The sequence below is a fragment of the Kogia breviceps genome, chromosome 10 (assembly GCF_026419965.1).
Source record: "Kogia breviceps isolate mKogBre1 chromosome 10, mKogBre1 haplotype 1, whole genome shotgun sequence".
NCBI classification, from domain to species: domain Eukaryota; kingdom Metazoa; phylum Chordata; class Mammalia; order Artiodactyla; family Physeteridae; genus Kogia; species Kogia breviceps.
The window spans coordinates 11,972,325-11,999,026 of record NC_081319.1 but is presented as its reverse complement, the minus strand read 5'-3'; the positions used below and the strand labels follow the sequence as shown (position 1 = coordinate 11,999,026).

Genomic DNA, 26,702 nt, shown 5'->3' with positions numbered 1-26,702 from the left:
TGGCTATACAAATCTGCTTAAAAATATGTCTAGAAACAGACACACACACACACACACCCGCCCCACCAAGAAAAGATTACTGGTATATATACTAAAATGTCTGCGATGATTATTTCTGGCTGGTGAGATGATGGGTGATATTTAATGTTCTATTTTGTGTCATTTTTCTTTTCTAAATTATCTACAGTGAACATATATATATATATATATATATATATATTTTTTTTTTTTCCTTTGGCCGTACGCAGGCTTCTTACTGCCATGGCCTCTCCCACTGCAGAGCATAGGCTCCGAACACGCAGGCCCAGCGGCCACAGCCCACGGGCCCAGCTGCTCCGCAGCATGCGGGATCCTCCCGGACGGGGGTACAAACCTGCGTCCCCCACATCGGCAGGCAGGCCCTCAACCACTGTGCCACCAGGGAAGCCTTGAATATATTTTTTATTCAGATTTTCTAAGTTTGTTCTAACAGAGCTGAAAATCAACTTACATTGAAAAAACAAAAGTAAGCAATATTAAATAATTAAATATTTATTAATTTAATTAAAATAACATATTCACCGTCTCTATAAACTTTGATTTTATATTCAGCTTCCAATTTCATCAGTAAGCACATACATTTTTACATTTTTTTCCAAATTTATATGTATTGTTTTCAATTACTTTATAAAATATTTTCTTATGCTTTATCTAAACTTCACAACAAATTTTTTTTTTTTTTTTCGGTACGCAGGCCTCTCACTGTTGTGGCCTCTCCCGTTGCGGAGCACAGGCTCCGGACGCGCAGGCTCAGTGGCCATAGCTCACAGGCCTAGCCACTCTGCGGCATGTGGGATCTTCCCGAACCGGGGCACAAACTCGTGTCCCCTGCATCGGCAGGTGCACTCTCAACCACTGCGCCACCAGGGAAGCCCAACAAACATTTTTAGAGGATACACAATATTTGCTCGTGTTGATGTACTGTAATTTACCAAGCAATCTCTTAACATTATACCACTCAGGTTATATTCAACTTTGTTGCTTGTTTTACTATTATACATAACACTACAGTGAACATCTTCAAACATGTTCATTTAGTTTTTGCTTTTGCTAAATTTCTAGAACAGGCATCACTATACCTAACAGTGTGTTTCTGTGGCTCTTGCTAAAAATCATTGTGTTTTTTCTTTTAAAAATCAACAACAGATTTTTAAAAATCTACCAACATTAATAGATGGCATGGCTAGTTTCCCTCTGGAAAGAGGGATGAATATATGTAAAAATCATGGCACCCCACAGCAAGGTTTTTATTACAACTCTTTACAAGAAGGCTCCATTTAGGTTCCTTAAATTGCTACTGACTTACCTACAAGCCTTTTTTCAATGTATAAAACAGGGAAATTACAGAAAGTCTGAATGCCATTTGATTGGTTCTGTACTTTTTTTTCATGGCTTACAAGTTCTGAGGCTACTGAGAAAAACGCTCAAACAGAAGAAAGAACATAGAAAAGGCATGTAAGATGCTTTCCCATCCTGGCTGCATAGTTAACACAGGCAGGATTACAGTGCCGCAGGATTTTAAAGGTGGGAAGGATCAGGGAGGTCATATATTTAAATTCCCTCATTTTAAGCATGGAAAAATAAGCCCTGAAAATTGGCAGGTAGTGACAGAGCCAGGAAAAGAAACTGCAGCTGCAGATATTCAACTTATAACTCTGTTCTACTATCCAAGCATTTCCCAGTGGCTGTTTCCTAAGTCTTCCACATGACTTTAGTAGGTACATGGGGGAGAAAAATAACATAATCAAAGCATTCAAACTGGCCAGGAGAGCACTGGGTTAATCAAGTTAAACTACTTTTTAATTGCAGAACTTCTCAAAATCTTTGAACTGCTAACAGAACAGTTATGGTTAAGTTCTAAGTTAGGGGAGGTTTTTTTTTTTAACATCCTTATTGGAGTATAATTGCTTAGCAATTGTGTTAGTTTCTGCTTTATAACAAAGTGAATCAGCTATACATACACATATATCCCCATATCTCCGCCCTCTTGAGTCTCCCTCCCACCCTTCCTATCCCACCCCTCTAGGTGGTCACAAAGCACCGAGCTGATCTCCCTGTGCTATGCAGCTGCTTCCCACTAGCTATCTATTTTACATTTGGCCGTGTATATAAGTCCATACCACTCTCTCACTTCATCCCAGCCTACCCTTCCCCCTCCCCATGTCCTCAAGTCCATTCTCTACATCTGTGTCTTTATTCCTGTCCTGCCCCTAGGTTCTTCAGAACCTTTTATTTTTAGATTCCATATATATGTTAGCATATGGTATTTATTTTTCTCTTTTTGACTTACTTCACTCTGTATGACAGATGCAACATCCATCCACCTCACTACAAATAACTCAATTTCGTATCTTTTTATTGCTGAGTAATATTCCATTGTATATGTGTGCCACATCTTCTTTATTCATTCATCTGTTGATGGACACTTAGGTTGCTTCCATGTCCTGGCTATGGTAAATAGAGCTGCAATGAACATTGTGGTACATGATGCTTTTTAAATTATGGTTTTCTCAGGGTATATGTCCAGCAGTGGGACGGCTCGGTCATATGGTACTTCTATTTTTAGTTTTTTAAAGAACCTCCCAACTGTTCTCCATAGTGACTGTATGAATTTACATTCCCACCAACACTGCAAGAGTGTTCCCTTTTCTCCACACCCTCTCCAGCTTTTATTGTTTGTAGACTTTTTGATGATGGCCATTCTGACTGGAGTGAGGTGATACCTCACTGTAGTTTTGATTTGCATTTTTCTAATGATTACCGATGTTGAGCATTCTTTCATGTGTTTGTAGGCAATCTGTATACCTTCTTTGGAGAAATGTTTATTTAGGTCTTCTGCTCATTTTTGGATTGGTTTGTTTTTTTGATTTTTAGCTGCATGAGCTGCTTGTAAATTTTGGAGATTACTCCTTCGTCAGTTGCTTCATTTGCAAATCTTTTCTACCATTCTGAGGGTTGGCTTTTCTTCTTGTTTATGGTTCCTTTGCTGTGACAAAGCTTTTAAGTTTCAATAGGTCAAAGGATCTTGCTGTGATTTATGTCATAGAGTGTTCTGCCTATGTTTTCCTCTAAGAGTTTTACAGTATCTGGCCTTACATTTAGATCTTTAATCCATTAGTTTATTTTTGTGTATGGTGTTAGGGAGTGTTCTAATTTCATTCTTTTACATGTAGCTGTTCAGTTTTCCCAGTACCACTTATTGAAGAGGCTGTCTTCTCTCCATTGTATATTCTTGCCTCCTTAGTAAAAAATAAGATGACCATATGTGTGTAGGTTTATCTCTGGGCTTTCTAGCCTGTTCCATTGATCTATACTTCTGTTTTCATGCCAGTACCATACTGTCTTGATTACTGTAGCTTTGTAGTATAGTCTTAAGTCCAAGAGCCTGATTCCTCAAGCTCCATTTTTCTTTCTCAAGATTGCTTTGGCTATTGGGGGTCTTCCTAAGAATTGGTCCATTTCTTTTAGGTTCTCCATTTTCTTGGCATACACTTCCTTGTAGTGATCTCTCATGATCCTTTGTATTTCTGCAGTGTCAGTTGTTACTTCTCCTTTTTCATTTCTAATTCTACTGATTTGAACACTCTTCCTTTTTTTCTTGATGAGCCTGGCTAATGGTTTCTCAATTTTGCTTATCATCTCAAAGAAGCAGCTTTTAGTGTTACTGATCTTTGCTATTGTTTCCTATATTTGTTTTTCATTTATTTCTGATATGATTTTTAAGATTTCTTTCCTTATGCCAACGGGGGATTTTTTTTCTTCTTTCTATAATTGCTTTAGGTGTAAAGTTAGGTTGTTTACTTGAGATGCTTCTTGTTTCTTGAGGTAGGATTGTATTGCTAGAAACTTCCCTCTTAGAACTGCTTTTGCTGCATCCCATAGGTGTTAGGCTGTTGTGTTTTCATTGTCATTTGTTTCTAGGTATTTTTTTATTTCCCCTTTGATTTCTTCAGTGATCTCTTGGCTATTAAGTAGTGTATTCTTTAGCTTCCATGTGTTTGTATTTGCACAGATTTTTTTTCCTGAAATTGATATCTAGTCTCATAGCATTGTGGTTGGAAAAGATACTTGCTATTATTTCAATTTTCTTAAATTTACCATGGTTTGATTTGTGACCCATGATATGATTTATCCTAGAGAATGTTCCACGAGCACTTGAGAAGAAAGTGTATTCTGTTGTTTTGGATGGAATGTCCTATAAATATCAATTAAGTCCATCTTGTTTAATGTGTCATTTAAAGCTAGTGTTTCCTTATTTATTTTCATTTCGGATGATCTGTCCATTGGTGAAAGTGGGGTGTTAAAGTCCCCTACTACGATTGTGTTACTGTGGATTTCCCCTTTTATAGCTGTTAGTGTCTGCCTATGTACTGAGGTGCTCCTATGCTGGATTCATAAATATTTATAATTGTTACAGCTTCTTCTTAGATTGATCCCTTGATCATTATGTAGTGTCCTTCTTTGGCTCTTGTAATACTCTTTATTTTAAAGTCTATCTTGTCTGATATGAGAATTACTACTCCAGCTATCTTTTGATTTCCATTTGCATGGAAAACCTTTTTCCACTCCCTCACTTGCAGTCTGTATGTGTCCCTGGGCCTGAAGTGGGTCTCTTGTAGACAGCATATTTACAGGTCTTGTTTCTGTATCCATTCAGCCAGTGTATGTCTTTTTTTAAAAAACATCTTTATTGGAGTATAATTGCTTTACCATGGTGTGTTAGTTTCTGCTTTACAACAAAGTGAATCAGTTATACATATACATGTTCCCATATCTCTTTCCTCTTGCATCTCCCTCCATCCCACCCACCCTATCCCACTCCTCTTGGTGGTCACAAACCACCTAGCTGATCTCCCTGTGCCATGCGGCTGCTTCCCATTAGCTATCCACCCTACGTTTGGTAGTGTATATATGTCCATGCCACTCTCTCCCTCGTCAGAGCTTACCCTTACCCCTCCCCATATCCTCAAGGACATGCTCCAATAGGTCTCTGTTTTATTCGCGTCCTACCCCTACCCTCTTCATGACAATTTTTTCTTTGATTCCATATATATGTGTTAGCATACAATATTTGTTTCTCTCCTTCTGACTTACTTCACTCTGTATGACAGGCTCCAGGTCCATCCACCTCACTACAAATAACCTAGTTTTGTTTCTTTTTAGAGTTGAGTAATATGCCATTGTATATATGTGCCACATCTTCTTTATCCATTCATCTCTTGATGGACACTTAGGTTGCTTCCATGTCCTGGGTATTGTAAATAGAGCTGCAATGAACATTTTGGCACATGACTCTTTTTGAATTATGGTTTTCTCAGGGTATATGCCCAGTAGTGGGATTGCTGGGTCATATGGTAGTTCTATTTGTAGTTTTTTAAGGAACTTCCATACTGTTCTCCTAGTGGCTGTATCAATTTACATTCCCACCAACAGTGCAAGAGTTTTCCCTTACCTCCAGCATTTATTGTTTACAGATTTTTTTTTTTTTTTTTTTTTTTTTGCGGTACACGGGCCTCTCACTGCTGTGGCCTCTCCCATCGCGGAGCACAGGCTCCGGACATGCACATTCAGCGGCCATGGCTCACAGGCCCAGCCGCTCCACGGCATGTGCAGAGCAGAGCACGAACCCGTGTCCCCTGCATTGGCAGGAGGACTTTCAACCACTGTGCAACCAGGGAAGCCCTGTTTCTAGATTTTTTGTTGATGGCCATTCTGACCGGTGGGAGATGATATCTCATTGTAGTTTTGAATTGCATTTCTACTATGATTAAAGATGTTGAGCATTCTTTCATGTGTTTGTTGTCAATCTTTATATCTCTTTGGAGAAATGTCTATTTAGGTCTTCTGCCCATTTTTGAATTGGGTTGTTTGTGTTTTTGTTATTGAGCTGCATGAGTTGCTTATAAATTTTGGATTAATATCCAAAATATTAATATTATTAATTAATATTAATCCTTTGTCAGTTTCTTCATTTGCAACTATTTTCTCCCATTCTAAGGGTTGTCTTTTGGTGTTGTTTATGGTATCCTTTGCTGTGCAAAAGCTTTTAAGTTTCATTAGGTCCCATTTGTTTATTTTTGTTGTTATTTCCATTTCTCTAAGAGGTGGGTCAAAAAGGATCTTGCTGTGATTTATGTCACAGAGTGTTCTGCCTGTTTTCCTCTAGGAGTTTTATAGTATCTGGCCTTACATTCAGGTCTTTAATCCATTTTGGGTTTATTTTTGTGTATGGTGTTAGGGAGTGTTCTAATTCCATACTTTTATATGTACCTGTCCAGTTTTCCCAAAACCACTTATTGAAGAGGCTGTCTTCTGTCCATTGTATATTCTTGCCTCCTTTATCAAAGATAAGGTGACCATATGTGTGTGGGTTTATCTCTGGGCTTTATATCCTGTTCCATTGATCTATATTTCTGTTTTTGTGCCAGTACCATACTGTCTTGATTACTGTAGGTGTGTAGTATAGGCTGAAGTCAGGGAGCCTGATTCCTCCAGCTCCATTTTTCGTTTTCAAGATTACTTCGTCTATTCGGAGTCTTTTGTGTTTCCATACAAATTGTGAAATTTTTTGTTCTACTTCTGTAAAAAATGCCATTGGCAGTTTGATAGGGATTGCATTGAATCTGTAGATTGCTTTGGGTAGTAGAGTCATTTTCACAATGTTGATTCTTCCAATCCAAGAACATGGTATATTTCTCCACCTATTTGTATCATCTTTAATTTCTTTCTTCAGTGTCATAATTTTCTGAATACAGGTTTATTGTCTCCTTAGGTAGGTTTATTCTGAGATATCTTATCCTTTTTGTTGCAGTGGTAAATGGGAGTGTTTTCTTAATTTCAGTCTCAGATTTTTCATCATTAGTGTATAAGAATGCCAGAGATTTCTGTGCATTAATTTTGTATCCTACTTCTTTACCAAATTCATTGATTAGCTCTAGTAGTCTTCTGGTAGCATCTTTAGTATTCTCTATGTATAGTATCATGTCATCTGTGAACAGTGACAGCTTTACTTCTTCTTTTCCGATTTAGAGTCCTTTTATTTCTTTTGCTTCTCTGATTGCTGTGGCTAGAACTTCCAAAACTATGTTGAATAAGAGTGGTGAGAGCACGCAACCTTGTCTTCTTCCTGATCTTAGTGGAAATGGTTTCAGTTTTCCACCATTGAGGATGATGTTGGCTGTGGGTTTGTCATATATGGCCTTTATTATGTTGAGGAACGTTCCCTCTATGCCTACTTTCTGCAGGGTTTTTATCATAAATGGGTGTTGAATTTCGTCAAAAACTTTCTCTGCATCTACTGAGATGATCATATGGTTTTTCTCCTTCAGTTTCTTGATATGGTGTATCACGTTGATTGATTTGCGTATATTGAAGAATCCTTGCATTCCTGGAATAAACCCCATTTGATCATGGTGTATGATCCTTTTAATGTGTTGTTGAATTCTGTTTGCTAGTATTTTGCTGAGGATTTTTGCATCTATGTTCATCAGTGATATTGGCCTGTAGTTTTCTTTCTTTTTGATGTCTTTGTCTGGTTTTGGTATCAGGGTGATGGTGGCCTCATAGACGAGTTTGGGAGTGTTCCTCCCTCTGCTATATTCTGGAAGAGTTTGAGAAGGATAGGTGTTAGCTGTTCTCTAAATGTTTGATAGAATTCGCCTGTGAAGCCTTCTGGTCCTGGGCTTTTGTTTTTGGAAGATTTTTAATCACAGTTTCAATTTCAGTGCTTGTGATTGGTCTGTTCATATTTTCTATTTCTTCCTGGTTCAGTCTCGCCAGGTCGTGCATTTCTAAGAATTTGTCCATTTCTTCCAGGTTGTCCATTTTATTGGCATAGAGTTGCTTGCAGTAATCTCTCATAATCTTTTGTATTTCTGCAGTGTCAGTTGTTACCTCTCCTTTTTCATTTCTAATTCCATTGATTTGAGTCTTCTCCCTTTTTTTCTTGATGAGTCTGGCTAATGGTTTCTCAATTTTGTTTATCATCTCAAAGAACCAGCTTCTAGTTTTATTGATCTTTCCTATCATTTCCTTCATTTCTTTTTCATTTATTTCTGATTTGATCCTTATGACTTCTTTCCTTCTCTTAACTTTGGGGGTTTTTTGTTCTTCTTTCTCTAATTACTTTAGGTGCAAAGTTAGGTTGTTTATTCGAGATGTTTCCTGTTTGTTAAGGTAGGATTGTATTGCTGTAAACTTCCCTCTTAGAACTGCTCTTGCGGCATCCCAAAGGTTTTCGGTTGTCGTGTCTCCATTGTCATTTGTTTCTAGGTATTTTTTTATTTCCTCTTTGATTTCTTCAGTGATCACTTCGTTATTAAATAGTGCATTGTTTAGCCTCCATGTGTTTGTATTTTTTACAGATCTTTTCCAGTAATTGATATCTAGTGTCATAGCATTGTGGTCAGAAAAGATACTTGATACGATTTCAATTTTCTTAAATTTACTAAGGCTAGATTTGGAACCCAAGATATGATCTATCCTGGAGAATGTTCCATGAGCACTTGAGAAAAATGTGTGTTCTGTTGTTTTTAGATTGAATGGCCTATAAATACCAATTAAGTCCATCTTTTTAAATGTATCATTTAAAGCTTGTGTTTCCTTATTTTCATTTTGGATGATCTGTCCATTGGTGAAAGTGAGGTGTTCAAGTCCCCTACTATGATTGTGTTCCTGTTGATTTCCCCTTTTATACCTGTTAGCATTTGCCTTATGTACTGAAGTGCTCCTATGTTGGGTGCATAAATATTTACAATTGTTATATATTCTTCTTGGATTGATCACTTGATCATTATGTAGTGTCCTTCTTTGTCTCTTGTAATAGTCTTTATTTTAAAGTCTATCTTGTCTGATATGAGAATTCCTACTCCAGCTTTCTTTTGATTTCCATTTGCGTGGAATACCTTTTTCCGTCCCCTCACTTTCAGTCTGTATGTAACCCTAGGCCTGAAGTGGGTCTCTTCTAGACAGCATATTTACGGGTCTTGTTTCTGTATCCATTCAGCTAGTCTATGTGCTTTGATTGGAGCATTTAATCCATTTACATTTAAGGTAGTTATCAACATATATGTTCCTATTACCATTTTCTTAATTGTTTTGGATTTCTTCTTCTAAGTCTTTTCCTTCTCTTGTGTTTCCTGCCTAGAAAAATTCCTTTAACATTTGTTGTAAAGCTGGTTTGGTGGTGGTGAATTCTCTTAGCTTCTTCTTGTCTGTAAAGGTTTTAACTTCACCATCAAATCTGAATGAGATCCTTGCTGGGTAGAGTAATCTTGGTTGTAGATTTCCCTTTCATCACTTTGAATATGTCCTGCCACTCCCTTCTGGCTTGCAGAGTTTGTGCTGAAAGATCAGCTGTTAACCTTATGGGGATTCCCTTGTATGTTATTTGCTTTTCCCTGCTGTTCTTAATATTTTTTCTTTTTATTTAATTATTTATTTATTTATTTATTTATTTATTTTTGGCTGCATTGCGCCTTTGTTGCTGTGCACGGGCTCTCTCTAGTTGCGGCGAGCGGGGCTACTATTTGTTGCGGTGCGCAGGCTTCTCATTGTGGTGACTTCTCTTGTTGCGGAGCACGGGCTCTAGGTGTGCGGGCTTCAGTCATTGTGGTACGTGGGCTCAGTAGTTATGGCTCGCACGCTCTAGAGCACAGGCTCAGTAACTGTGGCACACAGGCCTAGCTGCTCCGTGGCATACGGGATCTTCCCGGACCAGGGCTCGAACCCATTTTCCCTGCATTGGCAGGAGGATTCTTAACCATTGTGCCACCAGGGAAGCCCCTGTATTTAATTTTTATAGTTTGAATAATATGTGTCTTGACGTGTTTCTCCTTGAAAATATCCTGTATGGGACTCTCTGCCCTTCCTGGACTTGACTATTTCCTTTCCCATATTAGAGAAATGTTCAACTATAATCTCTTCAAATATTTTCTCAATCCTTTTCTTTTTCTCTTCTTCTTCTGAGACCCCTGTAATTCGACTGTTAGTGTGTTTAATGTTATCCCAGACGTCTCTATGACTGTCTTCAATTCTTTTCATTCTTTTTTCTATATTCTGCTCTGCAGGAGTTATTTCCACTATTTTATCTTCCAGGTCACTTATCTATTCTTCTACCTCAGTTATTCTGCTATTGATTCCTTCTAGGGAATTTTAAATTTCATTTATGGTGTTCGTCATCACTGTTTGTTTGCTCTTTAGTTCTAGCTCCTTGTTAAACGTGTCTTGTATTTTCTCCATTCTACCAGGATTATGGATCATCTTTACTATCATTAGCCTGAATTCTTTTTCAGGTAGACTGCCTATTTCCTCTTCATTTGTTTAGTCTGGTAGGTTTTTATCTTTCTTCTTCATCTGCTGTGGGTTTCTCTTCTTCTCATTTTGCTTAACTTACTGTGTTTGGGGTCTCCTTTTCACAGGCTGGAGGTTCGTAGTTCCCATTGTTTTTGGTGTCTGCCCCCAGTGGCTAAGGTTGGTTCAGTGGGTTGTGTAGGCTTCCTGGTGGAGGGGACTAGTGCCTGTGTTCTGGTGCATGAGGCTGGATCTTGTCTTTCTGGTGGGCAGGACCATGTCCAGTGGTATGTTATGGGGTGTCTGTGACCTTATTATGATTTTAGGCAGCCTCTCTGCTAGTGGGTGGTGTTGTGTTCCTGTCTTGCTAGTTGTTTGGCATAGGGTGTCCAGCACTGTAGCTTGCTGGTTGTTGAGTGGTGCATGGTCTTAGCGTTGAGATACAGATCTCGGGGAGAGCTTTCGCCACTTGATATTACATGGAGCTGGGAGGTCTCTGGTGGACCAATGTCCTGATCTCGGCTCTCCCACCTCAGAGGCACAGGCCTGACACTGGCCAGAGCAGCAATACCCTGTCAGCCACCCAGCTTAGAAGAAAAGGGAGAAAAGAAAGAAAGAAAGAAAAAAATAAAATAAAATAAAGTTATTAAAATAAACAATAAAAATCATTATTAAAAATTTTAAAATTAAAAAGTAGTTTTAAAAAAAGAAAGGAGAGAGCAACCAAACCAAAAAACAAATCCACCAATGATAACAAGCACTAAAAATCATACTAAAATAAAATCAAGAAAATGACAGACAGAACCCTACGACAAATGGTGAAAGCAAAGCTGTACAGACAAAATCACACAAAGAAGCATACACATACACACTCACAAAAAGAGAAAAAGGGGGCTTCTCTGGTGGCGCAGTGGTTGAGAGTCTGCCTGCCGATGCAGGGGACACGGGATCGTGCCCCTGTCAGGGAGGATCCCACATGCCGAGAAGAGGCTGGGCCCATGAGCCATGGCTGCTGAGACTGCACGTCCGGAGCCTGTGCTCCGCAACGGGAGAGGCCACAACAGTGAGAGGCCCGCGTACCGAAAAAAAAAAAAAGAGAGAGAGAGAAAGGAAAAAATATATATATATATTTTTTTTTTTTTTTAAAAAAAGGAGGAAGAGAGCAACCAAATCAATAAACAAATCTACCAATGATAATAAACTCTAAACACTAAACTAAGATAAACATAAAACCAAGAACAAATTAGATGCAGAAAGGAAACACCAAGTCCACAGTTGCTCCCAAGTCCACCACCTCAATTTTGGGATGATTCGTTGTCTATTCCAGTATTCCACAGATGAAGTGTACATTCAGTTCAATGTGGAGATTTAATCCACTCCTCCTGAGGCTGCTGGGAGAGATTTCCGTTTCTCTTCTTTGTTCGCACAGCTGCTGGGGTTCAGATTTGGATTTGGACCCGCCTCTGTGTGTAGGTCACCTGAAGGTGTCTGTTCTTTACCCAAACAGGATGGGATTAAAGGAGCAGCTGATTAGGGGCTCTGGCTCACTCAGGCCAGGGGGAGGGAGGGGTACGGAAAGCGGGGCGAGCCTGCAGCGGCAGAGGCCGGTGTGACGTTGCACCAGCCTGAGGCGTGCTGTGCATTCTCCCGGGGAAGCTGTCCCTGGATCACAGGATCCTGGCAGTGGTGGGCTGCACAGGCCCCCGGGAGGGGAGGTGTGGATAGTGACCTGTGTTTGCACAGGCTTCTTGGTGGCTGCAGCAGCAGCCTTACCACCTCAGGCCCATCTCTGGTGTCCACGCTGATAGCCGCAGCTCGCGCCCATCTCTGGAGCTCGTTTAGGGGGCGCTCTGAATCCCCTCTCCTCGCACACCCCGAAACAATGGTCTCTTGCCTCTTAGGCAGGTGCTGACTTTTTCCTGGACTCCCTCCTGGCTAGCTGTAGCGCAATAGCCCCCTTAGGCTGTGTTCACGCAGCCAACCCCAGTCCTCTCCCTGGGATCCGGCCTCCGAAGCCCGAGCCTCAGCTCCCAGCCCTCAGCCAACCCGGTGGGTGAGCAGAGAAGCCTCTCGGGCTGGTGAGTGCTGGTCAGCACCGATCTTCTGTGTGGGAATCGCTCCGCTTTGCCCTCTGCACCCCTGTGGCTGCGCTCTCCTCCGTGGCTCTGAAGCTTCCTACTCGTCCCCACCCCCACCTCTGCCAGCGAAGGGGCTTCCGAGTGTATGGAAACATTTCCTCCTTCACAGCTCCCTCCCCTAGGTGCAGCTCCTGTCCCTGTTCTTTTGTCTCTTTTTTTTCTTTTTTCTTTTGCCCTCCCCAGGTACATGGGTAGTTTCTTGACTTTTGGGATGTGAGGTCTTCTGCCAGCTGTCTGGCACTTCCAGGCCCATAGCATACACAGGATCAATATTTATTTAATAAATAAGTTCACCTGTTCCTGAGGTTTCTATGGTTTCCAAACCCCTCAGCACCTTGGGTGACCATCTTCTGGAAAAACACCAATTTTAAATATAGTCTTTCAGTGGGATATACTTTTACAGAGAGAGAGAATCAGCCCTTGTCTTATGCGTTTGGCACAGGGGTCCGTAAGGGGAAAGGTACTAGACTAGTTCTCAGGTACTATTTCGTGGCCCCCCTCAAACATTACTGAGAACTGAGGGAAGCCATTTCCCCTCCTGGGCCATAGCTGCCTCATCTACAAGAGGAAGGGCTTTTGCCAGATGATTTTGAAAGTTCCCGCCATTCTAAACCCTCATTTTTGCATAAATTTTTCTTAAAGATGGATATCCCCTGAGCAGGACTCCCTACTAGATAGTCTGTCTTTGTCTCACCAAGGAGATTTTTACGGCACAAACGCCAACATCTGCGACATGCGGGGGGAGGTGAGAACCATTTTTATTTCTTAATCTAAGACAGACCTCAAAAGACCCATGACTTGAAAAGATACTTAAGAACACCTTAAAAAGATATTTGGAATCTGAGCCCCTGGGACCCCAACACACCTCACTCACACTCATTCTGATCAGGTGCCTTGTCTTGGAGCAGGCTGGAATAAAATATTGTGTCCTGTTATCTTATTATATTGGGTTCTCAGTTTCCAGGGTTAACATGCTTTGCTTCCTGAGCCTACACCACACACTAACTCCTAAGACAGGTGGACAACTACTCCTTTCAAAAACAGACATAAATACGGTTGTCTGACCATGTTCCCTTCTTATCCAATCAGCCAGTCCCGGATCACCCTTGCCAAAACTCTTCAGTTACTGTGAACCCACCTTAACCCTGTTGATTGGATCAGTGTTCTCATGCCAAGGAAAAGCTGCCTTTCCAACATATGACAGGTCATACCAGGTCTGAGCCCCACAGCCCTCAAAAACTAATGCTACCCCAGGTGATACCCCAATGGCAATCTTTCATTTTTCAACAAATATTTATTAAGTGCTTATTAAATGACAGTTACTAGGCTGGGGATATTGTGAATAATATAGAAGCATCCCCACCCACCATCACAGGACATATCAGGTAAAGCAAAGGGCATTCAACAAATACCTACACAAATAATTATAGGTAAGATAAATGACATAAAAGGAAGGCACAAGAAGCCGTAAGAACAAATAAATGGAAGCACCTAAATCTGAAATGCGGGACAACGGAAGGGCATTTCAAATGGACTTCCCAGAGTAAGCTTAGCTGAGTCCTGACCACGTAAAGCTGAAGGTGGATGGTCAACGCATCCAGACATAGTAGGCCCTCCACCAGATGCTGTGCCCTAGTTGATCCCAGGATGAGTTCTTCCTCACCTGCAAGGCTTCCCTAAAATGCCTCTTCCTCACACAGGCCTTCTCTGATCAACCTAGCAAATTCAGCTTTCCAGACATCTCCCCCAACTCCTCACCACATCTTTTCATCACAGCACCTGCTGACGTACTTCCATTACAGAGCAGGATGGACTTCATATACTCTTATTCTTTTCAAGAATTTTTAAACAGATGATATATGTGTTTTCATTTTTATTTCTCTATTAAAAAGTCATAAATCAGAAAAAAAAAACCAAACACCTCATATCAGTTCAGAGTTGATGTTACTGTATCCCTTAGACTTTGAGCAGCTAAAAGACAAGGAAGGTATGTTTCATCGTCGTATTCTCAGGAATAGCACAGTACCTAGAAGATAGTAGGACATTTCTGATGGTTTGTTAAACAAACAGCCTATATTTTGTGCCAGAAAGCAAATCTTCAATCAGAGGAAGCTAGACTCATTTCTATCACTAGAAGTCAAAAAACCTACCCCACTGATGGATGGCAGACAATCAAGGAGGCATGAATCCAAAAAAAAAGATATGTTACTGTATATATCCAAAAGAATTGAAAGCAGGGACTCAGCCAGATACTTGTACACCAATGCTCATGGCAGCATTATTCACAATACACAAAAGCTGAAAACAACCCAAATGTCCACCTACAGATGAATAAACAAAATGTGGTATACAGAAAGAGTGGAATATTATTTCAGCCTTAAAAAGGAATGAAATTCTTTTTTTTGATTGAAGTATATAGCTGATTTACAAAGTTGTGTTAATTTCTACTGTACAGCAAAGTGATTCAGTTATACATATATATATACATTCTTCTTTTATATTCATTTTCATTATGGTTTATCACAGAATACTGAATATGTTTCCCTGTGCTAATCAGCAGGACCTTGTTGTTTATCAAGAAATGAAATTCTGATACATGTTACAACATGAATGAACCTTGAAGACATTATGGTCAGTGAAATAAGTCAATAATAAAAGGACAAATATTGTATGATTCCATCTATGAGGCATTTAGAATAGAGTAATTAATAGAGACACAAAGTAGAAAAAAGGTTACCAGGGGCTAGGGGAGGAGAGAATGAAAAATTATTGTTTAATGGTACAGAGTTTCTGTTTGGGATTGTGAACAAGTTCGGGAAATGCACAGTGGTGATTGAGGGTTGTACAACATTGGGAATGTACATGATGTCAATGAATTACCCATTTAAAAATAATTAAAATGATAAATTTTATGTTATATATATATTTTACTTGCCTCTCCCACCAAAAAAAGATTTATCACTTGTATATTCCTCCAGTCAAGGACTCTGAGATAATCCAAGAGGCTTTATTCCACAATAGCAAATCCTTTGAAAATATCATTGTAATTTGGTAGAATACTATATGTGGCATTGCCAATTCTTGAAAATGGGCAAGAGTGAAGCAAAGAAGATTTAAATAAATTTTCAATTAGGCCAGGCAAAGAGATAGTCCATTTGAAGAAACCAGAATAACAACATTTACTAAAAGGCTCTTTATGTGCTAGATATTGTACTACTAGGTGATTCTGTGTACATTATTTCATTTGGTCTTTACAATACTCTACTAGGTAGGCATTATTATGCCTTTAATCAATTATAAGAAATTGATTAAACAAGTAAAATGTGATAAACCAAAATGGAAAAGAATATGAGAAGCAATATATATATATATGTATAACTGAATCACTTTGCTGTACAGCAGAAATTAACACAACATTGTAAATCAACTATACTTCAATTTTAAAAAATGCTAGTTACAATAAAGAAAAAAATAAATACAGTGCTATGCTAGCATGAAAGGGATGAAGGAACAGAGCTACAAAATCACTACTAGCAGTAGGCAAGACAAAACGTCTGATCTGTACTTAACCAGGTTACCAGGTTGATTGCCTCAAAAAAAAAAAAAAAGTCAACATTCTCCAGAGCATTATAACAGGACCCAGAGAGTCCCAATACTGAAGGGAAAAGAAAGTGAACAGGTGCCAACCCCCAAATGACCCAGATACTGGAATTATCAGATAAAGACCAAAGCAGCTATTATAACCATCAGCTATGAGGTAAAGATGAATGCTCTTGAAATGAATGAAAAGACAGGCATTCATTCTCAACAGAGAAGCAAGAGCTATTTTTAAAAAGGAAACTTTAGAATTGCAAAATACAATATCTGAAATTCAAAATTCACTGGACAGGCTCAAGAGCAGAATGAAAATGACAGAGAAAATAGGAAACTTGAAGACATATCAAAAGAAAGTACACAAACTAACAATAGAGAAAAAAATTTTTTTAACAGTGAACAAAGCCTAAGGCCCCTCTCGGATAATCAAAGGTCTAACATTCATGCACTGGTATCCCAAAATGAGAGGCAAGATTGGGTTTAAAAAATATTTGGAATCATGGCTAAAAATGCCACCAAATATGGTTAAAGACACAAATTTACAGACACAATTATCTCAACAAACCCCAAACAGGATAATCTCTAAGAAAACAATGTACAAAAGCATTATAATCAAACTACTGCAGACAAAAGATTTTTTTAAATATTGAAAGAAGCCAGGGAAAAAAATGACACAATACATATGAGAGAACAGTGATTCAAATGACTGTTATTAGAAACCACATGAACAGAAAAGAGTGAAATATTTTTGAAGTGATGAAAGCAAAGAACTGTTAACCCCAGGACTGTGTATCCAGTGAAAATAGCATTCAAGAATGAAGGTGAAATAAAGACATTTGCAGATGAAGAGAAACTAAGAGAATTCATCAGCATAAGACTTGCTCTCAAAGAAACACTAAAAGAAGTTTTTTAAGGTGAAGGGAAACATGGAACTTCAGGAATGAAGGAAGACCAATAGAAATAGTTTGGGTAAATATAATAGATTATTTTCTCCTTTAAATTATATAAAATATGTATGAGTGCTGCAAGCAAAACTTATAACACTGTCTTGGGTTTTTCTCAATGTATGAAGATGTACTATATATGACAACTATAACATGGGGGTATGATAAAGGAACCTATATGGTTGTAAGGCTTCTATATTCACCTAAAGTGTTAAAATGTTAACTCTACAGTAGACTGTGAGAAGTTAGGTATGTATATTCGAATTCATAGAACAACTACTAAAAAATAATACCAAAGATACAGACAAAAACTAACAGATATTAAAATGGAATATACATACTAAATATATACAGTATAAAGTATACACATATATAAACACTAAATATATATAAGTGTATATATAGAATATATGTATATTTACTCAATAGTGAAGTTAAGAGATGGAAGAGTGAGTGACAAAGTCTAACCAACATCTAATTGGAGCCCCAGATGGAAGTAAGAATGGGGAAAAGGCAATATTTTCAAAAGATGATGGGGGGGGCTTCCCTGGTGGCGCAGTGGTTGAGAATCCGCCTGCCGATGCAGGGGTCATGGGTTCATGCCCTGGTCCGGGAAGATCCCACATGCCGCGGAGCAACTAAGCCCGTGAGCCATGGCCGCTAGGCCTGCGCGTCCGGAGCCTGTGCTCTGCAACGGGAGAGGCCACAGCAGTGAGAGGCCCGCATACCACAAAAAAAAAAAAAAAAAAAAAAAAAAAAAAGATGATGGGGGCTTCCCTGGTGGCCCAGTGGTTAAGAATCTGCCTGCCAATGCAGGGGACACGGGTTTGAACCATGGTCCAGAAGATCCCATATGCCACAGAGCAACTAAGCCCATGTGCCACAACTACTGAGCCTGTGCTCTAGAGCCTGCAAGCCACAACTACTGAGCCTGCAAGCCACAATTACTGAAGCCCGCACACCTACAGCCTGTGCTTCACAACGAGAAGTCACCACAGTAAGAAGCAAACGCACTGAAATGAAGAGCATCCCCCACTTGCTGCAACTGGAGAAGGCCCGCACACAGCAACAAACACCCAATGCAGCCAAAAATAAATTTTAAAACCTTTGTAAAAAAACATTAAACAAATTATTTTAAAGCTGAACTACTTAGAAAAAACAAACAAACAAAAAGATGACTGTTAAGAATAATCCAGGGATCCACCAGAGGACAGACAACAGAAGCAAGAAAAACTACAATCCTGCAGCCTGTGGAACAAAAAACACATTCACAGAAAGACAACATGAAAAGGCAGAGGGCTATGTACCAGATGAAGGAACAAGATAAAACCCCAGAAAAGCAACTAAATGAAGTGGAGATAGGCAACCTTCCAGAAAAAGAATTCAGAATAATGGTAGTGAAGATGATCCAGGACCTTGGAAAAACAATGGAGGCAAAGATCGAGAAGATGCAAAAAATGTTTTACAAAGAAATACAAGAATTAAAGAACAAACAAACAGAGATGAACAATACAAAAACTGAAATGAAAACTACACTAGAAGGGTTCAACAGCAGACCAATTGAGGCACAAGAACGGATAAGTGACCTGGAAGACAGAATGGGGGAATTCAGTGCTGTGGAACAGAATAAAGAAAAAACAATGACAAGAAATGAAGACAGCCTAAGAGACCTCTGGGACAACATTAAACACAACAACATTCACATTATAGGGGATCCCAGAAGGAGAAGAGAGAGAGAAAGGACCCGAGAAAATATTTGAAGAGATTATAGTCGAAAACTTCCCTAACATGGGAAAGGAAATAGTCACCCAAGTCCAGGAAGCGCAGTGAGTCCCATACAGGATAAACCCAATGAGAAACACGCCAGGACACATAGTAATCCAATTAGCAAAAATTAAAGACAAAGAAAAATTACTGAAAGCAGCAAGGGAAGAATGACAAATAACATACAAGGGAACTCCCATAAGGTTAACAGCTGATTTCTCAACAGAAACTCTAAAAGCCAGAATGGGGTGGCATGATATACTTAAAGTGATGAAATGGAAGAACCTACAACCAAGATTACTCTACCCAGCAAGGAACTCATTCAGATTCGATGGAGAAATCAAAAGTTTTACAGACAAGCAAAAGCTAAGAGAATTCAGCACCACCAAACCAGCTCTACAACAAATGCTAAAGGAACTTCTCTAAGTGGGAAACACAAGAGAAAAAAACGGCCTACAAAAACAAACCCAAAACAATTAAGAAAACGGTCACAGGAACATACATATCGATAATTACCTTAAACGTGAATGGATTAAATGCTCCAACCAAAAGACACAGGCTTGCTGAATGGATACAAAAACAAGACCCATATATATGCTGGCAATATTGCTATAAAGAAATGCAGGGAAGCATCTACTTTAAAAAGCAAGACAGTGGCTACTTCAGGGACACAGGGGGTGGTGATCAGGATGTGGCTCGTGGATGGGATTGCTGGGGCAGGGAGCAAAATCCTAATTCTTGACTTAAGGGAAGGTTACAATCACGTTTGTTTTAAAATAACACAGTAAAGCTACACATTTGCTTTGCGTGATGTTCTGTATTTGACTTTTCTTTTACAAGAAAAAGGCTTTCTCTAATAAGGAAAAGTTATATCACTAGTGTTACCTGTCATAAGAGAACATTTATGACATTAAAAATAATTACATTTATTTTAAATAATTATATGAAACATTTAAAATAATTACACGATAGTAAACATCTAAAACAACTATGTGAAAGTAAACAATCTTATAAAATAATCACATTTAAAATGTACATACAGATGAACCTATTTGCAAAGCAGAAATAGAGACATGGATGCAGGGAACAAACATATGGACACCAAGGGGGGAAAGGGAGGGTGGGTTGAACTGGGAGATGGGGAGTGACATATATACACTACGATGCACAAAACAGATAACGAATGAGGACCTACTGTATAGCACAGGGAGCTCTACTCAATGCTGTGTGGAGATCTAAATAGGAAGGAAATCCAAAAAAGAGGGGGTATATGTATACACGGAGCTGATTCACTTTGCTGTACAGCAGAAACTAACACAACCTTGTAAGGCAACCATACTCCAATAAAAATTTTAAAAGTAAATAGATAAAATATACACAAACATAAACCGTATTATTAAATTCCAGCCAGCCACTGATGCCTGAGGAAGGTTCTGAGGCCTATTTTCTGTGTTAAAAAGGAGATTAACAAGTGCCGCTGAGTGTTAGTGACAGGCCAGTGCTCATATGAGACTTTCTTCTCCACTTAATCAGGCCTTGAAAGAGCCCTGAGACAATGTGATTCAGGATTACCTTACGTTTGGCCATGTGCCACCTTAAGTCACCTGCTTCAGTTCAAGTCACCTCGTGGACCATCTCCTATCCTAAACTTCTGGAAACACTGGGCTAAAAACGGGTCTGGTGCATTAGGGTAGGCCAAGACCTAAAAACAAAAACTTAGCCCTCTCAGATCACCAACAGATTCATTTCACTTGTTCCAACCCCTTCTAAACATGCTTAAAAGGTTTGCTTTTCCATTATGAGCATTTAAGCGAGAGACCAACACTATGACCCGGTAAGAGCTGCTTATCCTCATCCTAGTTACCAGCACACACGCTTCACTATGCACTTAAGAGGGCACCGTCAGAGCCTAATAATCATCTGCCTCTGCCTTTTTGCCTAAGGTGCTCAGAGGTTCTCAAGTGACAGGAGGCCTTGTATCGGAAAGCACAAATTACAAAAATAAGTGCAAAGGCCCTCCTCCGGCTGAAGTCCCCGTCATAAAACAAGGCACCACATCCTGAGCTACAGGCTCATCAACACTAAGCCAATCTGACCTCAAAACCCTTTAAAAAAACGGGGTGGGGGGTATCAGGTTATATAATAGACTTATAATATAAACTTGTAGCAAGCAAAGAAAGCTCTGAAATTCAGATGGAATTCAGTCTTTTTTTTTTTTTTTTGGTGGTACGCGGGCCTCTCACTGTTGTGGCCTCTCCCGTTGCGGAGCACAGGCTCCGGACGCGCAGGCTCAGCGGCCACGGCTCACGGGCCCAGCTGCTCCGCGGCATGTGGGATCTTCCTGGACCGGGGCACGAACCCGTGTCCCCTGCATCGGCAGGCAGATTCTCAACCACTGCGCCACCAGGGAAGCCCCTTCAGTCATGTTTTTAAGACATTTTTCTAAAATAGATACATAAAAGTGGCCTGATTCTCCTATAAATGACTTGAGAGCAAATCTGCTTTTACCTCATCTTTTCCCCTCCAAGTTTTGCTACAAGTTTGAAGGGAAAGCAAACCCAAGCCAGGAATGTTTTATTTTTCTGGCACTGCTGCTCACCAGAGAATAGTGACCCCAACACATAAAGATGAGATTCAGGCAGGAGTTGAAAGGGAACTTGTATAACAAAGGAAGATTAGCGCTGAATTCCTGTCTTCAATGTCTGTATCTTAATCAGTCTCCCTTAGGTCAGCTGACCCCATTTCCTTTCCTCTCTTCCCACCTCCTGCTTCTTCTGTGTCCTCAGCCATCCTTCTTTTGTGAACCCTCAGCTTCCCAGCTTACCCACACTCCTTTCCTTGTATATTTTGCTTTCTCATGAGACATGTGAGTAAACAAATTCTCAAATATACACAAACCTACTAAAATGTCTGGAACAGAAATCCCAAGTTCCACTCACCACACAGGGGCTTATGGAGACCTAGTCCAGTCTCCATGATTTCCCTGGACCCCTTTATGAGAGAAGGTACACCCTGGATGGTAAGGACCAGGTCCTGGGTTCAATTTCCTGAGTACATCCACAGCAAAGGGCCCCTTTCATAACTACTACTCTGATCAAGTGAACTCAGGAATGTTTAAATGGGAAGCTCTCTCTCCATACCAGCACCTGATGAGACCAAGACTTTAAGAATAGAAGTAAAAAACATGCACATTTAACCCTCCATTCTAGAAATGGCTATGAGCAAAAGAAACCCACGAGTGTCTAAAGCCCAGCTGAGCTCCACTTATACTCAGGTACACAAGACAGAAGCTCATGTCAGATCCAACGCCTCAGATACTGTCCCAGGTTTGTGCCATTTTCCTCAAGATAGGGTGCCCTGGTCCCATAGGTCTGTTCTATGGGCAAATCTATAGCAGGAAAATGGTGAGGCGTTTTTGGCGGGGAGACGGGAGGCTGGTAGTTTGGATTTTTCACCCAAGCCCTTTCCAATGAGCAACAGAGAAATATGAGAGCCTGTTTAAACATTACTTACTGCCTGTTGGATATCAGACTTCACTTGCTCACTCAACATGCCTTCAAAGACAAAGGAGTCACCAAACTTCTCAGCCTAAAGGAAAGGAAGGAAATAAAAATCCAGAAAAGGTTGTAGTAACATATTTCACACGTGCCATTTTCTCTGTACGCTACTAAAGTGGTTCTTCTTGTCCAAATGAACTTATATTTGTCTTATAACCTCCCAAAGGATTCAGAAATGACCTAAAAGCATCTGGCTTCCTGTTAAAACAGGTTACTGTCACTTACAGAGACCATTTTTATTTAAGGCTCATTTAGCTGATAAGAATGCAGACTGGAAGAGATTAGCTATTGAGACTGTGATTGTTTCTGTTGATGGAAACACATCTCCCCAAGTATTACAAATGACTTTGGAAAATAACAAGATTCTTTACATGTCAGATTACGTAATCAACCTTTGTCCTTTGCTCTGCTCCTGGAACGTAGCTGAAAGAAGTAAATGGCACTGTTTGTGGATATTCTGACACACTCCACTAAGGTGTCCACTGTGCTTATACATCTCAAGTGGCCAGTTCAAGCACCAGATGGAAATCTGTATTTTAATCAGTTTTATTGACCATTACTGTCTCAAGTCCATATCTACCTGGTTTTCTTTGTCGCGTACGACCCCAGTTCTGGAAACACCCAATGTAGTGTCTTGCTCTCCATGATCCTACTCTTCTAGTTTTCTTCCTCCATTTCCGACTCCTCCTTCTCATCTCCTGAAATATGGGGGCTCTTCTTCTTGCCCCTAAGACACTGTTGCTCCTCAGAGCTCTGCCCTGGCTCTCTGCTCCTCTGACTCTACGCCAGTGGCCCTCAGGCTTTGTGCAGTTGAGGTCACCTGGCCAGCTTGTTATAGCTACACAGCACTGCTCCCCAAGCCCAGAGGTTCTGATTCTGTAGGTCTGGGGTGAGGCCAAGGAACCTGCCCGTGTGAACAGATAAGCTGGTGATTCTAATATAGGGGGTCTAAGAGATCACACGATGAGATACACCGACCTGCTGCTGGACAAACTCTTGAAATCCCATGATTTTAATCACCACCGGCATTTCAAATGATGCTCATATCTCCACCTCCAGTCCTCTCCTCTCCTCACCACATGGTATTAACGGCCTTCTAGATCCCTGTATTTCCAGCCTTATGAGCACCTCAAACTCCTTTCGCTGATTAGAGCTCATCTTCTTTTCTCCACCCCAGCTCTTATTTCTGTATTCCCTTGTGGCATCACCATAACTGAGAACCCAGACCATTCCTTCACTCAACAACATGTACCAAACACCTATCAGATGCCTGGCTTTGGGCTAAATGACAGAGATACAAGGTCAATATTACAGAGGCATGATCTCTGCCCTTAGAGCACTCACATATGGGGCCACAAACAAAAGTCAAGCCAAACAAAGAAAGGAAGAATATAATTACAACTTTACTTGACCTTGTAAGGCAGAGAGTATAGAGAGAAGCCTCCTTTTGATAGGGTGGGCAGAGAAAGCCTCCCTGAGAGGGATATTGAAGCTGAGATGACTCGAGAATGAGAAGGCGCCAGCCATGCAAAAGGGGGACAGGCAACGGGGTCAGGAAATTCCAAGCAGGGGGAAGTATGAGCTGCACCCCCAAGATGGGAAAGAGTGTCAAGTCTGCAAGGAACAGAAACAAGAACAGCAGGGCTAGAACCTGGTGAGCAAGGGAAATATGATATAAAATGAAGTTGGAGAAATGGAAGAAAAGAAACATGAATGCCATAATAATATGAAGTATTTTATCCAAAGCAGAGGTTTTAACCCTTTTTGTGCCCTGGACCCCTTTGGCAGTATGGTGAAGCTTAAGGATCTCCTTCTCAGAATGAAATGTTTAAGTGTATACAATAAAATCAATGCAATTACAAAGAAAACTAGTTATATCAAAATACTAGTAAAACAAATTTGTGCTATAGCAACATATACATATATGTGTATATATATCTATACATTAAATATAAATAAGTATAAATAATACATTAAGTAAGATCTAGTGGCAGGTCTCATAATTATCATTTCTAAAGTGAGGATGAATAAAAACAATATTTTATGATCTCTGCAACAACAATAATGGGATACAAAATGTCTGTGATTTCTATTGGTGATAAAGTCATAGGCACTGCTGCCACTACTGTGGTATGTTGTCTATTCCTAACTGAAGGAAATGCTGAACTTCAGTTAGAGGGTAATAGAAATCCAGATGCAATATTTCCCCATCCATGCTCCTAGATGCCCTAAACTCTGCTATTCTATCTAGTCTTGATAGGAACCCTAGTCTAAGGGAAGCTTCTTGCCTTAGAAGCCCACTTCTAACTTCATCAGACTACCGAGGTACTTGACCTGAGAGTATCTTCATGAAACAGAAAGAACAGCAACTTCGTACTACAAATAGGTACAAAAAGACAACTACTTCGTATATTTTAAGAAATTCCAAGGAAATGCAAAACCAAATCTGGATGTTGTTTTGCTTTCAGCATTCGCTCTGAAATTTTTTTTTAAAGAAAGGAAGATGTTCTGGCCTGGAAAAAAACAAAAACAAGGACAGGGACTTCACAAACTGAAGGCAAGGGTAGGGTAGATTCCTTTGGTAAGAAAAAAATGGGAAACCTACATAACAAGGATATTTTAGACACTCACAGAAACTTTCATAAACTAGACAGCATCTCTCTTCCTACTGCCGTTTAGGACAAACATCCCCTTTCAGAACCTTGCTCTGTGATTCAGCGACCACAGGATAAAGCCTGGAACTGCCGAAGGAAAGCTTATGAGTCGTCAGGCACTGGAATAAAACCACAAAAATGAAAAGCTGCACTTCTGCATCTATTACTTATGAATTATGCAATGCTTCTGGAACATCCAAACTATAATTTTTTGAGAGAGAAAAGTGGCCTTACTTTACATGCTATCATCTCAAAAAGCCTGAAGAGCACAGAGATGCTCTTTGGCAGATGGAAGCACTGACACGCGAGAGCATAATGGTTAAGAAGACAGGCCCTGGGGCCACACTGGCCCGGCTCGAATCCCAGCTCCACCACTAACCAGCTGCGGGACTCAGGGCAAATCACTTTGCTGATCCCGTTTGCCACCTGAAAAATAACCTGCCTCACTGGGTTGCTATGAGAATAAAAATTACATGAAATATACAGGAAGTGCCTATCACAGCACTGGGCACGGAGGAAAAAGCGGTCAACTGATAAAGTTCTTCCTCCCCATCCCAACCCCATTACCTCTGTCAAATAGCCAGTTGAGTTCACAAACTTCTCAAATTCAGCATTACTGACTTCATAGGCATCCATGTAAAAGGCATCAATAGCAACTCTCCTCGCAGGTGCTTCCCCATCCTGCTTTATCTGAGGATCATCTGTGCCCATTGTAAATACTCCGGCAGGGATGGGGACCATCTGCAGCAAAAGGGGAAACACGGGAAGTCAGGCCGTCACCGCCAGAGTGAACCTGGGTCAAGCGTAGAGTGCCAGCACACAGTAAGCACCCAACAGCGAGCCAACCTCCACCACAAAAGCCACTGTGAAATGAGTAAAACCATGGCATACCCCAATGAACGATTAGCCACAAAAAGAACTGAAAATTCTTTAGGGTAGGAACTTCTTTAGGAAAAACGCTACATAACACACATCTGCACACGCCATGGAAACAGGTCTGGAACAACAGTCACCAAGCTGCTAATGGCTGCAGTGCAGAGGCGGGGAGAATATTCCACTTCTTTATACATTTGTGCATTTTTGTCCATTATTGTGTCCATATTTCTTTTGAATTATTTTTAAAAGCAAACATAAAAATGCCAAATACAATATTTTTTAACTTTTTTTTTTTTTTTTTTTGGCCACGCGGCATGTGGGATCTTAGTTCCCCAACCAGGGAAAACCCGCGCCCCCTGCAGTGGAAGTGCAGTCTTAACCACTGGACCACCAGGAAAGTCCCCCATATATAATATATTTCAAAACCCACTGAGTGAATCTAGGTTCCCAACGATAATGGAAAAGACTTAAATCATTGAAATGGAAAATCTAAAAGGTTTACTAAAAGACCATGTCTTGTCCTTATTTAATATCTCATTAAAACTCTAATTGTTCCTATCTACTGTTTCACATAACCTCTAAACACCAAGAGGGCAGCAACTGAGGCTGCTTTGTTCACGTTTTCCTAGCACCAAACATAAGATCTGAGGATCACACCGAAAATTTTCAGTTAACAAACACTGGTCCATCCTCAGCATCACTTGGGAAATCCAACACTACAGCGGTCATCCAGTTTTACTGGGTGTCCTAAATATATATCCCTCTGTGCTCTCCCCTGTTCTTTTCCTCGGCTGATGCTGTAGCCTCACAATTGTCTCCTTGCCTCCAGTCTCATCCCTTCACATT

The 26,702-nt window shown here is 40.2% G+C and overlaps 1 protein-coding gene across 3 annotated transcripts in view; it reads right to left on the bottom strand.

The window, feature by feature from the left end:
- The window catches only part of SUMF1 (sulfatase modifying factor 1), a 105,273-nt gene that overhangs the window by 70,422 nt on the left and 8,149 nt on the right, over positions 1-26,702 (bottom strand). For 2 of the 3 annotated variants that reach the window (XR_010842499.1, XM_059077518.2), the window contains exons 2-3: positions 25,548-25,721; positions 22,283-22,357 (exon numbers count right to left, since the gene is read on the bottom strand). Coding sequence is in view for 2 of the 3 variants with exons in the window: in XM_059077518.2 (XP_058933501.1) it covers positions 22,283-22,357; positions 25,548-25,721 (249 nt within the window). In the remaining variant the exon portion in view is untranslated. The remainder of the gene's footprint in view (positions 1-22,282; positions 22,358-25,547; positions 25,722-26,702) is intronic. The other variant, XM_067043592.1, reaches the window with a different exon arrangement.